General features: G+C 42.6%; 2 protein-coding genes across 2 annotated transcripts in view; both read left to right on the top strand.

Annotated features, from left to right (window-relative positions):
* Positions 1-3,518: 3,518 nt before the first annotated feature.
* On the top strand, positions 3,519-13,046 carry MAML1 (mastermind-like 1 (Drosophila); the record flags this gene model as incomplete). Its single annotated transcript, XM_009072224.1, has 4 exons — positions 3,519-4,931; positions 6,734-7,003; positions 9,814-9,928; positions 12,055-13,046. Coding segments are annotated over 4 exons (2,790 nt in total), but the record flags the coding sequence as incomplete, so codon positions are not given.
* Positions 13,047-18,933: 5,887 nt separating this feature from the next.
* The window catches only part of LTC4S (leukotriene C4 synthase), a 6,854-nt gene continuing 3,746 nt past the window's right edge, over positions 18,934-22,041 (top strand). Inside the window, exon 1 of the mRNA XM_009072223.1 lies at positions 18,934-18,991. Within this exon, the coding sequence (XP_009070471.1) occupies positions 18,934-18,991 (58 nt within the window). The remainder of the gene's footprint in view (positions 18,992-22,041) is intronic.

Genomic DNA, 22,041 nt, shown 5'->3' with positions numbered 1-22,041 from the left:
CAGTAGTTTTTGGACAGCCTTTACGGGGTCATTCATCTTGCCCCTCAGTATGGCCGAGCATCATTGTGGTAAAACCGATGGGTTTGAGACTGAGATTGAGCATGGCTTACCAAAATTATTTGTGTGCTGTCCCTTTTCTGATGGAATCCTTGGCATTTCACTGGGCACACATCTGTCAGGCAGCTTGGGCCTGTGTCCTAGTGTGTGTGTACTGTGAGTTACGTGGTCAGAGGCTGCTGTTGGTACCATCAGTTCTCAGAGATGGCACCTGGGCTTTGTCAGTTTGTTCCTTGCGTGAGGAATCCACAGTCAGGCATGTGTGCTCCTGCCAAGTGAGTGTGTTTATGACTATGTTGAGGGCTGTCTGTTTTGCTCACATGAATAAAATGCAGCTCAGGTGATGTGACGTGGAGGAGGTGCAGCCTGTGGCCCCTCCGTGGCTCTTTGACAAACTCTGTGTCCCTTCCTGGGCCAAAGGACTGAGGCTGCTTCCAACCCTTGCTTTGCACTGTTCCTCTGTTGGTGGAAATACTTTGGATAAATGCTTTTGGGGTAATATTTTTAGGCAAAGCTAGATAGCAATGATCTTGGAAGTTTGTGTTTTGTTGGGAAATAAGTAGGCTGAGAAAATGGGAATACATTTCTGTATGCCATCTTGTGACAGTGGCAATGATTAGCTCAGTGTTGTAAACAAAATTGATCGATTCTACTGAGGAGACCACGGACAGCCTATCAGAGAACCACTGCTCCATCCAGAATAGTAGTGCACAAGAAAATTGAAGCTAAAGGGATTTTCTTAGTAAGTAGAAAGCTGTGCTTTACTTCAGCAGTATGTTGGGTTTTTTTGCCTCTGAGTTTTGGCAGAAGAGAACAGGTTTTTCTTGCCTTGAGAACTTTGTTGGAACAGCTTGATATGTAGATAGCTTGCAGTCTGACTTGTATCTCACATGCACCTTGTTCCCCCCCAAACCAGATTATTTGGATAGACACAGACAAACTAGGGAAGAACTTAATGTCTGTTATTTTGTCAAAGGGGTGTCGTTTTAGGTGAAAGGAGGAATTTGTCTCGAGCAACTAAAGTCAAAATGTCTCCAAGAATCAGATATCTGAGTGTTATGACTGTTAAAACCCACAGAGATATGAAAGCTCCTACATGTTTTTATTGATGGAAAGAGCCTGTGCTGGATACTAGGGGTCTGTAATTTTTTCTGGACTCTAGTGAATGTAGCTTATAAACATGTAATCTTAGGCTGGTTAGCTGCATGTGTTGCAAATGGTGTAGTACAGCAGCAAAGCCCTCAGGACAGATTTACTCCTGGAATATTTGTCCATCAACTGAAGTGGGTTTTGCAGCCTGTGAAGAGCTGTGTGCAATTATAGTTGTAACACTCCCCAAATCCTAGTTCCCTTGAGTTGTCTACATTAATTACAGGAGTGACCTGGATGGGCAAATCCTGTTTTAATATAGAAATGTACTTTAATTACAAGAAGAATATGTTCATTGTACAAAACGAAGTTATTAATTTTATGTACGTTTTCAGGGAGTGTTTTTTCAATCCTAAATATTTAGAATTAAGGAGGAGGATCCATTCCCAAATTTTGAGTAGTTTGACTCATCATATGACCTTGGGCAAGTTACTCATCCACCCTGAGCTTCAGTTTTCCTGGTGGGAGTATTAAGTAAACAATGGGAAACTCACTGAAAGCCAAATGTTGTGATTGAGTTGGGGCTTGCTCCCTTTTGTTTTGCCTTTTCACGAAAAAGTAAATTTTCATTACTCTTTCAAGTCAGTATTTGAAAAATTTACTCTAGATCTTCTACTCCAAACTGAAGACCTAATGTTCAAATTAAGGGATTTGCAGTTCAGCCTCCTCTCCAAACGTTCACCTCAGTTCTGCTCTTCTGATCTCACTGCTCTGCTGCTATTTCCATGAGCCATCTAGAAGATCAGTCTCCAAGGAAGCTGCAGTCTGTCCTGCAGATAAAAATAAGACTTTGCTACCTATGCAAGCATTACACAAAGTGGGTTTTTGCTCTTACCTCTGCGAGCATTAAACAGATTGTGGTTGTTTTTCCAAAGATCAGCTAACTGTAGCAACAATTCCCTGTGAACCAGTCCTGCTGTCCGTAAATCAGAGAATGCTGTTGCCCAGGCTAGTGTGTAAAAATCTTCTGCTAATTTATGCTGGCCCTACATACAGCCTCTTCCTTGAGTGCTGAGATCTTGAGGTTTCCCCTGTTTTTTCTTGGATGAGACAGTTTTCCCAAGGGTTAGTGGACGACCTTGTGAAGACTGCAGGTAATATTAAAAGAAGCTGCTTGTGTTGAGGTTTGTTTGCTGAGCTGTTCTTCTGCCGTCTGAGAGAGCTGTTGTTCGTGTCCCAGGCTCGTGGTGGGGATTCCTCCGGAGTGCCCTGCCGAGCTGTGCCGGGGCAGCTCTCGCGGGTCGGGAGCTGGTGGGAGGGAGTTTTCCCTCTTCAGCCACGAACAGCGTCTCTCTCTGCCCTACAGGTTTGTCTGCGTTGGTGTAGTTCCTGCACCAGCAAAGCACAACTTTTCGTACAGAATGCACCCGAGGGAAGGAAAAGTTTATAGTCACCTTTGATGTGTGCGTTAATTCTGTTTTCAGATGCTTTTGAGGTCTATAGAAAGAACTTTATATGCGAAAGAAAACTGGCAGGAAGGAGAAGCTGAACAAAGGCGCTCAGGCTCTCTGTGAAACCGTTGCTGTAGCCGCTGGTTGCTTCTAGGTGGCACCACAAGAAAAAGAATCTCTGCGTTCACTAGCTGTGAGAAGCCAAGTGTAGAGCTGGTTGGGGCTCTGGTGTCGGAGAGCAGCTGGCAAATACTTCAGGAGAAAGGAGAAAAGGAATAAACACACTCTGCTGTGATAGAACTGACTGAACTCTGAATTGCATTTACAAGTGTGAAACAATCGTCGCTAAGTGACAAATTGGTTTTGCTTTAGTGCCAAAAATGTGATTGTGTACAACATTTATATACATAGTCCCTCTCTAAAAATTGTAATCAGAAGAGAATCACTCCTTTTCTCTAAATATTTAAATGTGAGTCTGCTTTATAAAACAGTCTCACAGAGCATTTACACCACGTGCATATGGGCCAGATAAAACACAGGGTTTTATTCTCATCTGCAGTTTGATTCTTAACATTCTTCAATATTTTTTTCATTTTGAACAGGAAAGATCCTAATATATTTCAGTTCACAGCCTTTTCTCTACTTCTTGTTATTGACAGAGTATGTGGCAGCTTTTAGTTTTGTCTGAAGGAGGATCTCAGTTTGATGTAGTACAGGTGTTTTTGAAAGTTTTCCCTAAGAGATTACAGTGAGGAAGTCATCTCATGTGATCACTTGTAAAACCAATGATTTAACCTTTTTTTTTTTTTTTTTTTTTCTGAAATGATTCATTCAGAGCTAGGCAATGTTCTGGTACAAAATAAAAATCCAAATCTGTGAAACATGGAGCTAAATAACTAAAATGTTCCTTTTTCATTTCAGCAGCTCCATGAGACTGTGAAAAGAAAGCTGGATAGTGCTGCTTCCCCTCAGAATGGAGACCAGCAGAATGGCTATGGTGATGTGTTTTCTGTGTCCAAGAAACCTCGTCGTGAGGATGGTCTTGGAGTGGGTGGTTCTTCCAACGGAATGCCCCCTGTGTCTCCACTCCATCACCTTGACAAGAAATCTGCCAATGGAGATACCTTGCAGCTGAACGGGAAGCATCCCATGGGGCTGGATGGCATCAGCAAGAAGTGTCTTCCAGATTCCAGCCTGCAGATGAATGGAGGTGGTGATGCTGATGACTCATTTCCTCTGAGTTTGAACAAAGAGATGAAGCAGGAGCCTGTAGATGATGATCTTCCATGTGTGATTGCTGGAACAGGGACATCTATATCTCAGAATAACTTGATGCCTGATCTTAATCTAAATGAGCAAGAATGGAAGGAACTTATTGAGGAGCTTAATAGATCAGTGCCCGATGAAGACATGAAGGATCTCTTTAACGAAGACTTCGAAGAGAAAAAAGATGCAGATTCTTCAAATTCAGCTGCACAGACTCCATTGCCACAAGATATTAACATAAAGACTGAGTTTTCCCCAGCACCCTTTGAGCAAGAGCAGCTGGGATCTCCCCAGGTTAGATCCACTTCTTCAGGTTCAGCATTTATTAGTGCTGCTTCAGTACCTGTGAGCACTGCTTCTCCAGCAGTTGGTAGTTCTCAGGCTATGTTCCAGCCTTCCAGTCAGTCAATGACTGAAAATTCTAATCAGCCCATGATGCAGGCATCAAACCACTCTCAGAACGTCCAGAGGCCTCTCCCCAGTGTGTTGTTACCTGGGAAGGGTGCAGTAAGTGCCAAAGAAATGTCTTCTGCTCATCAACTTCAGCAGATTGCTGCCAAGCAGAAGAGAGATCAGATGTTGCAGAACCAGCAACAAGCATCACAAGTCCACCAAACAAATCAGATGTCTACATGGCAACAGTCTGGGCCTTCTCATAGTCCACTGGCTGTCCCCTATACCATGGAAAATCCCACTAGCCCATCAGTTTATCCGCCAGACTTTGGCAATCAGAAACTCATGATGCCTAACATGGGAAATAAAAGCTCACCGAGAGCTGGAGGCAATTACCATGTGAACATTTTGGGTCATCAGCAAAACAGCTTGAACCAGAACCCTGTGAACAGTCAAGGTTCTATGCTAGACTATGGGAACACCAAACCCCTTTCACATTACAAAGCAGAATGTGAGCCGGGGGTCACAGTGCCAGGGCAGAGCAAGACTCCCATGCTGGCATACATCCAGCAGCGCCAGCAGCCACCGCTGTCCCATGTGAGTGATGACCAAAACGGGATGATCCTGTTGAAACCCAAGTCTGGAAACATTGCCTACAGACTGCCACACGGTCAGGTGAATGTCCTGGGGTTGGTTACCTTTGTTCAGTAGCAGATTTAAGGTTGGTGGATAGGTAAGGCTAAAGGACAGATTCCTTGGTATCGTTTCAAATTTATTTGTTGATTTTAAGTTACAATACGCAATAAGCTGAGATAAGAATCAAGAAGTCTGTTCCCCACTGGGGACAGTTTTAAATTCTGGGTTCTAGGTTATGTGGTAACGTGTGATTTCCAATTTAATATACTTTGTGGGCAACAAATTATGTCACACTTCACATAAGCTTCTACTTACAAAGATAAATAGATGCTTTGTAAACTTTTGACTAAAATAACTCATACAAAACTGTAGTGTTAAACAGTGTTCTCAAAGAAGCTTTGATTTCTTTACCCTGTTTTTAGTCTCTACTTGTGTCAGAGTTGGCTTACTATAAAAAGACCTGCTTTAGAGGAGAGGTGGAAGTGGGGGTTGCATTCCTGATTTCTTGGGTGTTCCTTGGGGCTTTTAATTTCTAAGAATTTGTTATTGGTTGAGTCTCTGAGGATTGGGAAAGCGTGGGATGGGAGAGAAATACATAATTAAGAATGAATAATAGTAATATTTGTCTGCTTGAAGCATATGCTTCAGGTTTCCCTGTAAATGGAAATTCCAGGTGGTGCTTCTTTGCCTTACATATCACTGATACTACAGGTATGCTGCAGGTGAAAATGTGTGTAGTGGGTGGAAGTATAGGCTCTTTGGGCTTCTGTAACATGTGCCTGCAATGCCCATACTGGAGGGCTTGGTGAGAAAAAAGGTCTTTGTTAAAGGGATTAAAGCTCCTCCAGCAAAAGCTGTTGGAGATCCAACTCTAGTCATATGTTCCCTCAGCAAAACAAAATAAACTGTGAAAAAGATCTGATTAGTCTGTGGTGAAGACCACACTGATACACAAATAAAAAATTGAGATCAATAAGTGCTTCATAATGTACAAAAAAGCTCTTTAGAAGTTGGCAGAAGTAACAATCTAACAACATTGTAATGGATGAAGAAGGGGAAGGGTAGAGATGATCGTGTACATCACATCTCCCCTCACGGAGGAACACGAGGGTGACGTTGTGTCTGCTCTGCCATGCTTGCTCTGAACTGACAGATTCTGGTGAATGCTTCTGGAGAATCTCTCAAAAGCCTCCACATGGAACAACTTAGCACAGCATGGCCTGTATTTGGCTCATGATTTCTTGCGACACTGCAGACTTACAAAAATTGATAATGTTAGGCTTATCTCTAGTAGTATTGTTGTCTGTGGAATCTGGTGATGGTTAGATTGCTGGAAAAGTACATTAAGACCCATTTGGGCCAGTTAAAGCTTCCCCCCCTTCACCTGCAAATAGTAAATACTCTAGATACTAAAAAAACACCCAACTTTAGGAGTGGAGACATAAACACTTGGAGAATTAAGTATTGACAGAAGAGGCAGGTTTTAAATAAATGGTTTGTATAATGAAAGTTTAAAATTTAGTGTTTGGAAAGTTACTACCAAAGTAAACTGAAGCTGGTTTGTTTGGAGTGCTGTTTGTAACTGGCTGAGCAGAAGCCCACAGAGCTATACTCACCTGTTTGTGTTGGAATTTGGGAAGCAGTTTGAGACTGAAAATAAAGCCTCTGTGCCTAAATGTTAGAGAGCTTCTGAACTTAACTCCAAACTGTCAGTTCTGTGCCTGACACTTCATAGATGGGGTTTTGGCTGTCTTTAATTAGCTGAACTTCTGTTAGAAGCTTCACAAGTGAAGAAGCTACTGCATTTCTGTAACTTGTGTCACTTTCTCTATATCCTGCAGGATCAAAACCCTTCTACTAACGTTCCTCGCGTTCCAGTTTCTGTTCCGGGCCCTGGTGTGGGTGCCCAGGCTCCAAACGTCTCCATGGCAGGTAACCACAGCAGCTCAGCTTATCTCAGCAATCAGCAGCAAGCAGCAGTGATGAAGCAACATCAAATGCTGATGGACCAGCAGAAGCAGAGAGAGCAGCAACAAAAGCACCTGCTCATGGAGCAACAAAAGCAGCAATTCCTAATGGAACAGAGGCAGCAGCATCTGCTGGCAGAACAGGTGAGAGGGGCCAGCAGTTTGGTTTTAAATTGTGCTGATTTGCTTTGGTGCATGAAACAGCATTTGGTGTTTCAGAATCACAGAATGGTTTGTGTTGGAAGAGACCTTAAGATAACCTTGTTTCAGCCCTCTGCCATGGGCAGAGACACCTTTCACTACACCATGTTGGGCAGAGACACCTTCACTAGACAGGTTACACAGAGCCCCTTCCAGCTTGGCCTTGAACACTTCCAGGGATGGGGCACCCACAGCTTCTCTGGGCAGTCTGTGCATCACCACCCTCACAGGGAAGAATTTCTTCCTAATATCTAATTTAAATCTTCTCTTCTTCAGCTTAAGGCTGTTCCCCCTTGTCCTATCATGACGTGACCTTGGGATAAGTCCTTCTCCAGCCTTCTTGTAGGCCCCCTCTAGGTACTGGAAGGTGCTCTAAGGTCTCCCTGCACCAGCTGTCCATCAGAAGCGTCAAGAAAGAACTGACAGTCTCCTCTGAACTGAAAGTATATGAAGGCCCATTTTGGGTGGAAGGGTGGAATAGAATCTGCAGGATCATGGAGCTGTGGCTGTGCCAAGTCCTAGCCAATGGCTTTTTTATCACCTGGAGATATCCATTAAAATTGAGGACTTGATTAAGGTGACATAAAAGCCCCTTCAGTTCTGGAGCCAGTATAGATAAAACATAGTAATGTGGTTGGCAATCTTTTGTGGAAAATTGTAGGAGTGTTGGTAAGGTTATGGTTTTGATATTTGGGTAAAAACAAGTTGAACTAAGGAAATGCTGTGGGGGAATGACATTATCAAAAACTGAAAGAGAATTCCCAAATCATCAATAAAATAATATTTTCTGTATGAAATGTAATAAATCAATCATCATTAACCTGCATGTTAATATCAAATGTCAAAGATGACTAATTGTTACTCTCCAAAAATGTTAATGAACAGGTATTCCTTGAGAGCAGGTGGGGAGAAAGGAAATGTGGGGTGTGACCTGCTGCTTGTGCTTTGTATCTCTGGTGGATGGTGATTATTAGAGCTCTCTTGGAGCTTCTGGAGCTGTGGCCCAGAAGGTTTCCTTAGCTCAGTAATGGACCTAACAGGTGTCAGACCTCTCTGAACAGTGGGTTGGTGCAGTAACAGTGGCATAGCTCAAACACAGTGATGAGTATTTTTTCCCTACCTATTTGCTTCTGCTTAACCACCACAAGTTGCTGCAGTAAATACCAATATTAGGAAAATACTTCATGTCCTAATTATGGTAACTACAACTGGCCTCTAACTTGCATCTTTTTATAGTGATGCTGGGACTCTCATCCCAAATAAGGAGCAGCTTTGCTTTGGAGCCCAACAGCCACATTTGTTGGCTTTGTGCTGCCCACTCAAGCTGGAGCTTGTTAGCATTCTAATTTGATATTTATTTCTTTGGATACACGATACTGGGTGCAGTTTTGCAGAAAGATTTCTGAGTCTGTTATCTCTGTTGTGCTGGAGAATTGGAGTTTCAGGTGGCTTCAGTGCCCTTCCCTGCCACTCCAGAGCTGTCTTTGCATTTGGTATCTGCATGTTTTTCTCAGTTTTCTAAATTTTCTTTCCCCCCCAAGTTGTGTTGTGCTGTGCTGGGTTCTCTCAGAGCTCTGGCATCTCTACTTGGCTTCCGTGGTCAGCCTCTTTCAGGTCTGACTGGTCCTGCAAGCAGCAGGTCCTCTCTGTCAAGCAGCCTGTCCTGTTCATTCCTCTGCATGTCTCAACAGCTCCACAGCTGCAGCCCTTTCAGGAGGGTGGTGGTGATGTGTATCTGCAGTTTGTTAGTAGTCTCTTCTTTAAAGAGGGTTTCTTGCTCCTGTCTTTACCCCAGTACTCTCAGAAGGGACTTTATGCCCTTCTGCCCTCTGTGTGACATTTTGGATAAGTAGGTAGTTGTGTATTGTCTCAGAATTTCAGTGGCTGAAGGTATCTGGAAAAAGAGCAGAAATACTGTGCTGATATGTTTCAGACTGTAAAAGCAGCCTCTTTGCTGTCGAGGTCTGAGTGTATTATTAGTGTGTCCACATTCACCTCGAGGCTTTAAATTTCATTTTCTCCAAACGTTTCCTGATAGAAAAACTGCTTGGTTAATTTTTCAAATGGTTTTGTCATAAATAGGTAGAGATTGAACGTGCTTGTAAGAGGCACAATTCCTTTGTGCCATGAGTAGGGTTTGTTTCAGTTGATCAGTGCAGTGTGAGTGACTTCTGGTTTAGACTTAGTTCTGCAGCTTTCCATAATCATCCAGAAAATATAAGAGTTTGGGTTTGTGTGTATTTTCTCATGTTTGCAAACAAGGACTAGAAAATATTTACATGTTCAGCTTTTGCTTTTCTGTGTAGTATTGTTATTTCTGACTTGTACTTTTATAGATTTCTAAAAAGAGGTGTAAAATAAATTGGTTTGGGGATAAAGAGCAAAAAAGTATGTTTGATTTTTATTTGGTTTTGCTCTTTTTGTATCTGTTCCTCTTTGTCTCCAGAGTATTGCTGAAAATGCCTGTTGATTATATTGCTGATTAAAAGACAAACAGATTTTCAGAGTTTGAAAGGCCTCAGACATGCACTGCAATAACCCCCGTGGTACGTGCTGCTGTCTCTGGGTTCCTGGTCTTGTCACTCATCACCTTAAATTGACTGAGCCTTGAGAACAAAGGTCTGAAGTGACATTAAGGCCACAGAAACCCCTGTGATTTTCATAAAAGCATACAGCCAGCTTGTTTGTGTCCGAGGTAGCCCTTGGAAAAAGCCTGACTTGTTTTCTCACTGTGCTGCATTGGGCTCCCTTAGGAGAAGCAGCGGCAGCAGCAGGAGCAGCAGCTGCAGCGACACCTGACTCGGCCTCCTCCCCAGTACCAGGACCAGCCACAGAATCCTTACCAGCAGCAGGTTGGGCAGTTCACAGGTGAGTAAACCTGGCAATTGAAAGAATGGCAGAAAAAATATCAGGAGTAGAAAACAAGGTGTCTTCAAATTTCCTGGGTTGGATAGCTTTTAATTAATTTATTAGAGCACCTTCCCACGTCACTGTGCCTTCAAACCTTTTGACCTGTACTCTGATTCAGTTGCAAATTAACAGCTTCCCCTGCCCCAGATACCTGGGACAACTTAAGTTTCTGATTCTTAATGTGGTTTTGGAAAAAAGTAAAGTTCTTAAGTGTCTTCATTGTTCTAAAGGCCTTTTTATACTGTTTCCTTTTACAGGTTGTAAATTCTCCTTAGCTTTCATATATTAGAACTCAGGTGTTTGTTTTTTTTTCTTGAAGCTTGACATTACTATTGCCTGTATCTATCACAGGCCCTCAGTAAAGAAAAATAAGTGGTATGTTATTTCTCTCATCTACAAGAATGAATTTAAAATTCTCTGACATTCTTATCCTACTGCCTTCAGAAGGGAATGCAATTGGAATTCTCTTCATTACATATTAGAGTCCTACATGTTGGGTTTTTTTGTACAAGAAGCAGCTTGGTATGTCTAGAGTGTATTAACTCTGATAAATAAAAGATGATGTTAACTGTGAAGCTGGGCTAGCTTAAAAATTGTGGAAGAACTAGAGAACAATAAAACCTCATCTCCTTACCTAAAAAATCCTTACTTGACTTCTTTTTTATTTTCATAAACCTAGAGCACAAAAAAGTGCCAATTCCCTTCTTTTTGTTTCCTTGCTCTCTATGTTCCTGCAGAAATGAATACTGGAGGGGAAAGATGCAAATGGCAATGTGATAGCCTCATCCTGGCAGTGTTTGTTACTTTGCAGTGTCTAGTAGAGCTGCAAGTGGGTTTTGTTACTCAAATGAGAAAACTCGATGCCAGTGCAGGAGGATTGTGTGCTAACAGGGATCAGGGGCATCCTTCAAATACTGCACTGGAATGTTTTTCCTCTTGCCTCTTTTCTGCAGAACCACAGTAGTACAACTATTAGAAATAGAGTAGGTTTTGCTCTAATGAACATCAGTATTATTAAAATTATTTTTTTCCTTGTAATGATGATTGTGGCTATTTTTTGCACATTAAATCCTGGTATGTGAGTACCTCTTCACTGTAAGTGTTCTCACACTAAGACTCTTCCCTCACCCATCCACCCCCAGCACTGGTGTTTCTGTGGTGTGCTTTGTTGATGCAATACAATTTGAATGCTATTTGAATTTATTGTTGATAATTCCATTTTTATTCAAAGGTGATGCTAATAGCACAGAGCCAGTATTCCTCAGCTGCTGTAAAATATGGAAAAATTCTGCAGCTTGCTTTTTGGTTTGAAAATAGGGAAGGTACTAATGTAGGTACTTCCCTTGGTCAGCTGTAAGGAGTGTGAGGTGTTGTATGCAATCCACTTCCAGTGCTTTTTGGTGTGTTTGGGTTTTTTTGCTTTAAGTAGGAGCTGTTTCTTCTGCAGGAAGAAACTTCTAAACTCAGAATTTACAAGGACAAAGGACTTGTTTTGGAGTGCTGAGAAGACATTTTTGCAAATGGTTATCAGCATTGCATATCAAAATAGGGAATATTTCACAGAGGAAATCCAGGATGTACTTGACCAAAAATTTCTAGAAGTTATATTATATACCTACAATAAATTCCTGGTGTTGGGAAAATGCAGGACTGGCAACCCTACAGCTGGACAATAAGAGATGCACAGTGTGTGCATGGAATGACTGACAGTGTGTGCAGTAAGTGGTGGTTTTTAACAGCTTAGCAAATTGGGCATGCACTTCAAAGTGTGTATGTTTACCTTTGTTCACAAGGAAATATCAGAGTCCTGTCTTTGAAGTCTTAATTTCTTTTTAAATTGATGATGCTGAACTCTTAGAAGTGGTATTCAGATTTTTTGAGGACATTGACATATCTGTGTTTGAGATCAAGCTGGAGGTGCTAACTGGAGCAGCAGTTGACACTTTAATTAAAGTCCTGCTGTCTGTGTGTTGGGTTATACAGGTGCAGCTGCACCTCCATTCTGGGTTATCATGGCCACAGACCTGGCTTGGCTCTGAGTGAACTGAGGGGTGTAACACACAAAATATTTCTTTGCATTTCAGGGTCATCTCCAGCCATGCCTGGGGTCAGTAACTTGGGACAGTCCAGCTCCAGTAGTCCACGGATGTTTCCTCAGACCCAGAACATGATTCAGATGGGACCTGGGCACACTCCTGTTCCTCCACTCCAGTCGGGCTCCAGCCAGCAGGACCGAGGGGTGACTCAGTACAGCAATCTGCAGAACATGCAGCGTGGGGGATTGTACAGCCTGGCACCTGGCATGGCACAGATGGTTCCCCAGCACGCGGCGCCGAGTGCCAACGGACAGCCAGCCATGCAGAGACAAGGCAGCTTGGGTCAGGGTGCTGCTGTTCCTGCTGGCTATGGGCAGAACACCTTAGCAAACTCAAGTATTTCTCAGCAGCACAACAAAGGTGCACTGAATCCAACCTTATCTAAGCCACAGATGGCAAGAGTGCCAGCTGCTATGGGGGCTCAAAATCCATCTTGGCAACACCAAGGTATCCCTAATATTAACAACCAGACGCAAGCAAACAGTGGCTTAGGACCATTTACTGCCAACTCCTCTTTCCACATGCAGCAAACACATCTAAAGATGGCCAACCAGCAGTTTGCCCAAGGAATGCCTCAGGTAAGCCTAAGCACCAGCAGGCCCATGACCTCCATGAATGCTGCTGTCTCTGGGCAGATGTTGTCCTCATCTTTAGGTGCACAGCAGCGGACAAACCCACCCACACAGCAGCAGGTACCCTCACAGCAAGTCTTGCCTGGCATGAACCAAACTGTTCCAGATCTGAATGCTTTCAACCAGAATCCAAATCAGCAAATGCCCAACAGAGGTAACCTGCACTGTAGCCAAGGGTACCCTGTGAGGACGACCAGCCAGGAACTGCCTTTCGCCTACAGCAGCCAGTCGGGCAATAATGGACTTCAGAACTTAACTGGTGACACAGATCTGATAGACTCTTTGCTGAAAAACAGGACTTCAGAGGAGTGGATGAACGATCTAGACGAGTTGTTAGGAACTCATTAAAATGGGGCCGAGGGTGGGGGTTCTGCTTTTGTTAATTATGAGATATAAACAATACCTGGACCAAAAAACCTGTGGCATTGAGGAGACTTACAGGCATTAGAGGTGAATGGTTGGGAAAAAGACTGGAGCTGCTTCTTCATGAGTGTTGGCACGTGGTCATGGTGCACCAGGCAGGTCTGCAGGAGGAGTGTGCTCTGTCTGGGGTCTCTGAGGAGTCTTTGAGCAGGTCAAAAGATACTGTGTCCTAGCCAGCCTTTCAGAAATCTCCCTCACAGTGTTCTGAGACTAAATTTGTTAATTATTTAAAACAAAATTCCACAGAAATAGTGCAGAGAGAAAGCAGATAGTTGCACAAATCGTGTTTAGGGCTTAGTCTGCAGCTATTACTTGCAATAATTATTTGTTGATGGTGTGATGTGCTGGTGTAGTCCTGTCCATCCAACTTCTGACTTGTGGTCTGAGGAGAGGCTGTGTGCACCTGAGGACACCTGCAAAATGTCTGGAATTGTTCCTTCTCCCCGTGGCTGAAGCATGTGCCTGTACTCTCAGCAAGTGATATCTCACAGTCAATATTTCTAGATGCTGGTAATAGATGAGAGAAAGTATTAAAACCTGGCCAGTTAGTCTAGGTAGGCATCTTCATAGATTGTAGTCTTTTAAGCTGCAGTTTGCACTCTGTTGTAGAGGCACAGTCCTTGGCTTGTCCCTTGCTGTGTTTAAAGGGGGAATTTCTTATGGGAGAACTTTTAAACTATAGTAGGTTTAACATGAATTGTAAAGCCATTTCCTTTGCACCTGTTTCTTCATAACTTATTTCCAAAGGTAGTTGTATTTAAATGAAGGCTTTGCTTCATGACAGCTCATCTAGTTTTCTTTGTTGTAAAAAGTAAAACTAACTCGTGAGATCAGTTCATTCCCTGAAGTTAGCAATGACGTAATGAGCACAAGACTTTGTGATTTCAGGACAAAAAAGAGTTTGGCTGAGAGGTGGAAGGTCCTTATCAGCAATAACAGCACAGGCAGCCTGGGGAATGCTTGTATCAGGGTTGCTCCAATGTGGAAGTTTCCCCCTTTAAATACTTTGGTTTTTTAATAGTGGGTTACGAGTTTGATAATCTTTCTCTAGATTGGTGGATTTACTTCTTTAATATCCCTTGAAGCAGATGCTGATTCTTCAGCTCAGCCCAAGGAGACCTTTTATCCATGTGTTGGGGTTGGTCCCAGAAAGGACAAAAACCACAGTGGGAACAGTCAGTGTTCCAAAGTCCTTACTTTCTACCAAAAAAAAATCCCTTATCCACCACCAAACCACCTTGCCTTAACCTTTATTTTAAAATGAAAATAAAGTTGAAAGCTTTTGTTTTAAATGCACAAATACCTCTTCCCTTTCTAAATCCACTTTCTTGGAAAACTCCTTTAAACTTTCTAACCAAACCCAGCATTGTGATTTAAAAGCAATTTCCTTCAACACAGACAGGTTTCTGTAGGAGCTTTCTGCCCTGCAGAGGTGTGTGAGAGAGGATTTTTTCCAGAGTGGGTGAAGGGAAGTGAAAGATAAGATTGGTTTCAAAGAAGGAAAATATTTTACTGTATCCGCAGCTCCTTTATGAGACAATTTGCACTTTTAAAAACTGCTTTTTTTGAACACTAATACTTTAACCCTTTCCAAATATGCATGGAACATGGTTTGTCCAGCACACTTACCTAGTGTGGATGAATTCCACTCTGTCAGTCAGATTTGCTGTTGTCCCACGTTGAACTGTTGGTGTGTTCGATGATCAGTGGATCCCACCACAAACAGTGGATACAACATCACTGGAGCAGACTCAGTCCCTCAGAGAGCTTTGGAATGAGAGCATAAAGATTGTCTTTGGGTGGGAAGATGAAGGTGTTAGTGACTCTGGTTGTTGACACTTCTGATATTTACTAGAGTAAGTAGTTGAGATGCAAATAACTGATGCTAACTTTTCTTGTACTGGCAATCTAAGAAAAGAGCTAGTGAGCTTGGTTTGCTGTTAAAGGAAACCAAAACCTGGTCTAAGGTAAGTGTCATTAGAAGAGTATAGATATAAACTAGCAATGGCAGGGGAAGGAGTGTTTGCTGTATTTTTATTTTTAAGAGTTCTTTGCACCAGTGTGCCTTCCCTTCATGTCGGGGGTGCTCGGGACCTCAATTTCAAGTGACATCCTTCAGTGTCACTCTTTTTTTCTCCCCCTTACAAACACTTAGCAGTAATAACAGGGTAGTAGAATTCAGCTTTTCTTTCTTCCCTGTTTAGGTTGTGGTGAAATCTGCTGCGTTTTCCAGTAGATTATGTTCTGAGTAACTCAAAATACAATCCATCCAGTTGTGATTTCTTAATTGGAGGAAAGGAACATCTGCTGTTTGCATTATGACTACCAAAAAGGCAATCCAGCTAAATGTCCAGGAAAATGCAGATGTGCTCTTTCCTCCACTGTTTCTGGAAGCGAAGGTGGATATTGCCCTGCTTGACCAGAGGTTTGTTCAGGAAGGTATCTGGGTTGGATGACAGGGCCTCTCCATGGTACTGTTGGAGCAAAATTAAGTGGGATTCTAGGCAAACTGGCTTATAGTGCCCATCAGTCTCCATATGTGAACAGGATCCAAGCAGCCCTTGCTTCTGGCTCTGGCCCCTGTCCATGTAACTCGATGGGACCGTTGGGAGTGTGGTGTCACTGTAACAAGGGTGGAACAGTTCAATGGAAATGAAATGCAGTTTGGCTGTACATAGGTGCATGGGAAGGGCTGGGCAGTGCCCTGTGCCCTGGAACGTGTCGCTGCCTCTATATGCACTCGAGCTTTCCACTTGCTGCAGCTTCAGAGCAATAAAAGGTGTCTCCCCTGAGCTGACCCCAACCCACAGCTTTATTTATGGACTGCGGTTTGGGTTGGGCAGGCAAGGTGAGAGTGTCACTGTGCAACATCCACTGCCTTCCAAAAACCACCATTCAATTGAAAAGGGTGCTCGAAATTTTGTGATACACATTTCCTTTGTGTAAATAAATGTTTACAATTTTATATTAAAGATTTGAATAAGAGTTAGATCTTCTGACTGTATATTTTTTACTTTTTATAGATTTTAAAACTATAATTCTTTATATATGTGTTTGGGGGGTATTATGGTAAGTTTTATGCTTGTAAATGGAGAACAGTTGAATTTGATGCTAACCTTTATGAATTTTTTGTCATTGAAATGTATAAAGAGTCCATTAATCCCCTTATTCTTTTACTACAATTACTGGTGCACACCAAAAAGAAATCCTTCACTTCTGTTTTATCATTATAAAATAAATATTTTGCTAGTGTATTAAACATGGTGTGACTTCATACGTTTGTGTGTGCTGAGCAGAGCTCAGTGTTGTCATTCCTAGTGAGGTGGTTCCTTCCCTTCGTCCCAACACAGTTTTGGTCAGCCAAGGCCCTAGTTCTGCTGCTGTCTTAGCAATTCTTAGTTTCATACAGTCCATTTAAACAGGGCAGAGCTGGATAAAGGGCCCTTAGAAAACTACTTTGGAAATGAGGCTTTGTGCTGCTCCCACTGCTGCTGGGCTCTTTGGCTTTGGAGTGCAGTCATAGGCCTTGAGCTGGGAAATGAGGTGGTTGTTCCTAGTGAAAGTAAAGAAGTTGTTCCTAGTGAAAATGATGTTAACAGCGACCGAGACCTCAGGTGCAGAATTGTAGAGTTCCAAAAACAGGCCAATTCCCTTAAAAACAACAGAGGGTTAAACTGGTTTCCTCAAGTCTTGATGTAGGCTGATGGCACACACAAAAATCAGACAGACATGGGAACAGTTCTCCAAGCATGAGTTAATGCACCCGAACAAGGAGCAAAGTGTGGCTCGAGGTGTGTGGAGATGCTGGTGTAAAGCTGGTGAGATCTCTGAGCCACTGCAGAGCTTCAGACATTGAAGGATCATTCTCCAAGTGTTCAGGTTGGTGTCTGGTGTTCTGTAGTTGGTCTGTTTATGGCCCCAGCTAAGCCTTCAGGTTTCCTCACAGCATCCTGACTTACCAGAGTCTATTTTTACTGTATTCCTACTCTACAAGTTCTGTGTTGTGTCTGGGGGAGGAGGAAACCTGTAACTTCAGAAGCTTATAAAGAACCAAATGCAATAGTGAGTCACAGTACCAGGCTCAGCTGCTTTTAGCCCATGGGGAACTGTGAAGTTATTACTTTATTAACTTGTGCTTTTTGTTTTTCATTAGAAATGCTGCATTTTAGTTGCTGTTGAGTGAAGCAGAAGCTTCCCAAACCATCCCCCACTGCAGTGCCACGTGTGGTTTACCAGAGATTTTAAGGAGTCAGTGGCAGCTTGTGACCAGCCTTTGCTCAGAAACCGGTTTGATTTTTTTTCTTCCCTTGATGCTTGTGTTTTTTTCTGAGACGAATGAAAATCTGTCAGGGAAATGTTCTCTCAAGCCTGAATTGTTTGTTGATGACACAAGCAGAAACACTCCTGGTGACATTTTGCCCTGACTTTTATCCTGAACACCCCAGATGAAATCTTGGGTCGCCAGTAGGTTCAGTTAAGGTTAATTGTTTTATTTCTGTTTCAGTCTGAGTCTGCTGGTACCTTGGAGGGTCTGAGGTCACATCATAGTGTTTTATAGAGAAAAGGGGTGATTTTGCTGTTCTATATGCCTGGGGTTTTTTTACAAAAAAATATACTATTGGACATTTGAAGTAATTAACTGATGTTTTCAACTTGATGAGGTGTCGCAATGGGGTTTTGAGGTGATGAAGAGCCAAACCAGAACAAAAAAACTTGCAGTGTCCCACTCGGGAGGAACTATGGGTCTGGTCACTTCTTGTTGGGATGTGCAAAGTTCTGTACTGAGGGTTTGTGTGTGTGACTACAGAGAGAAATGCAGTGGCTCAGCCATGTCCTGTGCCCTTTCCACCAACGTTAAGGGAAAGCCTTAGCTGATAATGAATTATACCTTTTTTCTCCTTTTTTGATTTAAAAGATTTCAAAATCAGAGTAGTCAGCCATATCAAGTTGTTCTAAAACACAAGATAACTTTTCGAACTGAGGCATATTTCACTTTTGTGGCGTGGGGAGAAGACTCATTCAGGGCTAAACTATTGCTGTGTTTCAGATTGTCCATTTCACCATTGTAGCTCTGATGTCAGTGTAACATTGCAGAGGGTCTGTGTGTTTCTCCATCCTCTGCTGCATCCCATTTGGAACTGGGAACTTCTATTTTGTGTTAGCAGAATCTTAAAAACAGAGAAAACTATAGAAAGTGCCTGAGTGCTGGAAAAGAACTGTGCTCTTAAATTGTAAACTTAGAGATGTAATTAGTAGGATAAAATATCTGAATGCTCTTTTAAATTACAGACTCTGGTAACAGAATTAAGTTATTCCAGCTGGAGTGCAGCAAATCTTTCACGTGGTCAACTCCACTTCCTTCAGTAAGAGCAGAAGGTCAAGCCATTAATTTGTAAATGCTTGTTAATAATTTTTACGACCTCACACATCATTGAGATGCTTCAGACATCATTAAAACTAGCAACAAAAGGCCTGGAAAGAATTCCATCATCTCTCTATTGCTGGCAATGTATAATTCAATTGTGGCACGAAATCTGTAAATATAATTAGAAGAATTTCACGGTTTGCCCATGCAAAATTTTTGCTGTTGCATCGTTCAGCAAAAGGCACTTGGCTGGAATAGCCATTTCCTGGTGGCTGTCTGCTTTGGAAAACTGGTGTGGAGAGAGTTAAGGTGAGTTAAGGTGTGGTGGAGGAAACACCTGTGCTCAGAGCAATAAGGCAGCTCTGTTGGAGAGTGTGTGGTGGTGGGAGGGTGGGACAGAGTGTTGGGGCACAGCTGCACCTGGCTGGGGTTTGTTCCGTCAGCACCATGAGGGATCAGATAGACCTGCTGGCCACGGTCACAGTGTTGGGAGTCCTGGAGCAAGGTAAATGTTGTTCGTACAATGCTGGGTAGTACTGAGCTAATTACATCCAAATTGGGAATGTGGTTCCTATGCTGTGCTTGGAGTCTCTCTGGAGTGGAAGTTGAAATGGTAAAATGACACAAATGTTTGGCCCTTCGTGGCAGAAGTGTCTTGCCCAAGGAGAGTTGTTATTCAATGGGACTAAAATGATCTGCAGACCTCAAAGCCAGCAAGTAAAACTATTAGCCTTAAGACACTTTCCACAATAGAATGTACTTACAGTAAAACAGTTTGTGATTGAATTCTAGCAGGTAATTTGTAGCTTGGAGTGGCTGGACATTGCCAAAATCAAGGCAGGTTAATAAAGGAGCTGATGAAGAGGTCAGTGAGCAGACAGGCATGGTGTGTTTAGAGAGCCTTGTGCACACAGATGTTTCTCTGCTGTGACCAGTATCATTTTGTGTTCTTAAGCTGAGCTGCAGAGTAGATGACAAGATGAGCTGACAGCAGGGTAATTTGGAGACTAATGCAGGCCCTTCTGGCCAGAAACAGGCAGACACATCTTTGAAGGAACTCGGTGGCTCCTTGTAATTTAAATGTGTTTAGACCATTTAGAAAGAGCAGTGGTCACGCCAAGCTCTGTCCACATCTTGTGTCTAACTGTAGGTCTTTTTGGCAAAGTCTCTCCCCCTTGGGCTTTGGGAAGGTCGTGGAAGAGGACACTCCCTGCCTGGAGAGGGGACAGAGACCCTGTTTTCTTAAGATCTTCATGTTTCTGTAAGGGAAGGTTTTGTTTGTGAGTTGTGTTATTACTGAATGAATTCACCACAGAGCACCTCTGCTCACAAATGGATGTGAATCCCTGAGCAGCCTAATGGATTTTTAGCCATCAGGTAGAAAATCTCTTAATGTGTTATTTAAAACACAAATATGCCACTTGAAGAACAGAGTTCAAGATTACTGAATGATCAGTAATTTCCCCTCAAACAATTTACAGAGAAATATCTGCAATACAAACGGAAAATACTTTTGTATTACGAATTTTTTTGTTGCTAAACTTAAGTGGGGATAGAGTGTTTAGTGTGTAGAGAAGACATAAAGAAGACTTGAAATATAGTCTCAGAAATGCTGCTAAGCCCTTTTCCTTTGGGAAACCCTCAGTAGCAAATGCCTAGATGGCAGTTTTATCTCAAGTATATTTGTTTTATGAGAACTTCAAGTATTTTTAAAGATTGCAAAACCATACCCAGGTGTGAAGCCAGCAGATAAACAGCAAGCACTGGCACCCTCTTATCTGTGGTGGGCTGGATAAAGTAACCTGGTTTTACAGTCTCTGCATGGGAAGCCAAGGAGCAATTACAAAATACAACGTTTCCTTTCTGTCTACTCACATGAAACACATGTGCTCGTGTCACTGGGAGTCAGAGCTGTGCAGTAGCTTTCCTTTCATATTTTGGAAGGACATTCCATAGGTGAGTTACAGATCTGGGATTCATTCTGAGCAGGTAAGAACTGCAGGATGGACATGTACCTACAAACACTCCTCCATCACATCCTGGTGTAGGAAATGTGGATAAATGACTGAGCTTACTAATCTTTATTTTTTCCTATTGAATTTTCTCTTTTCACATTCTTTCAAGTGACTTTCCCCTCTGTAATTTAGCCATGCTCAGTTTAGCAAAGCTCTGAGCTTAGTGCTCTGTAGATAAGTGTCTCAGCCCTGTGGTGAATGCTGTACTACAGAGCAGAATTATTCTACCCTGGGCTTCCCCCCACCCTCCCCTTCGTTTTATGGCTTCAAAGGAGACAAAGCTTAGGCAATGTCACTGTCTGTCAGGCCCCACAGGGCTTGTTTGCCAGGTTCACTCAAATGTGGCAGATAGCTGCTATGATGTGGTTTGACAGGTTTGTGGACATAATCAAATAGAGAACGAAGAATATTTCCACTGCGGAGCAAAGTTCAGGGAGAGCTCAGCCCCTGCAAGACACATGGGAATCCACACAGGTGATTAACTTTGAGACATGAATCACAAAAAAAAATATGGCTTGAAAGTTTCAGCAGAGTAGATCTGAAAGTCCATGGTGCAAAGGTTTGTGCAGTGTGGGTTTGTTCAACATCTGATGCTGAGAAGTGCTTTTGGGGAGTGATTCTTCATCCTTAGCACTTCACCCATACACCAGGTTTGTGGTGCTACAAATGAATCAAGGAGGGGAAATATGTGATTCTCCCCTCCTTACTCCCTCAACACCTCTCACTTAGGGCTGCATCACTGTGGAACACACTGCAACATACTTATTTGTACTTAAATGTGTTCATTAATGAATGCCTAGGTGTATTTAAATGACTAAGATGTTGTGATGCACAAGTCACATAGCATCAGATTATTTACACTTTTAATTCCCTTCTACATATGTTCTAATGCTTTTCTGCAGGCACATCTTGTATTTAATCTTGGAACATCTGTCCTGACTTTCCCTTCTCTATCCTTTTGTTCTGCTGTTATCTTTGTCCCAATAAGACAGGCCTTGCTCCCTGACTCCTTGTCTCTCCGTGTGATGCTATGGACCTGCTGGTTTGTGAGGACTTTGCTCATCCAAGTGTCTCAGTGAAACTGCCACAGCCACCCAAGTAATTGTTTTTACAATTTAGTTTTCTCCTATAGGAAAACAGTTTCCAATAACAGCAGCAGTGTAGCAGTGCCCCTAAATAAAAACACCTGAAGCATCAGCAATCACTTGTGAGAGTGAGAACTTTCAATAAAGAGTGAAACAAGTCCAAATGTTCATGTCAGCAAGTTTTTGTTTCAAAGTGACTTTCCATGTCCTTTCCAGATGTACAAGGAAGTGATGGAGCAGACACTGAGTTAGCACCTTGGCACAGGCTGAGAGCAGGAGTGGACAGTACCTCTGCTCCTTGACCTGCTGGAGCCTGGGGCTGCTCTGCAGAAATGAAGGGGAGGAAATAATCACCCCTTTTTCCATTTCCTTTGGTTGCCACGAATATGAGCATCTCTTACTGACTTAAGGGCAGTTTGGATGCTTCTCTCTGACACAGAGCATCCTTGTATAAA

This window comes from Acanthisitta chloris, unplaced genomic scaffold, assembly GCF_000695815.1.
Source record: "Acanthisitta chloris isolate BGI_N310 unplaced genomic scaffold, ASM69581v1 scaffold12433, whole genome shotgun sequence".
NCBI lineage: Eukaryota > Metazoa > Chordata > Aves > Passeriformes > Acanthisittidae > Acanthisitta > Acanthisitta chloris.
Note: the sequence above shows the minus strand (reverse complement) of the source record. Positions and strands in the feature narration are given on the sequence as shown.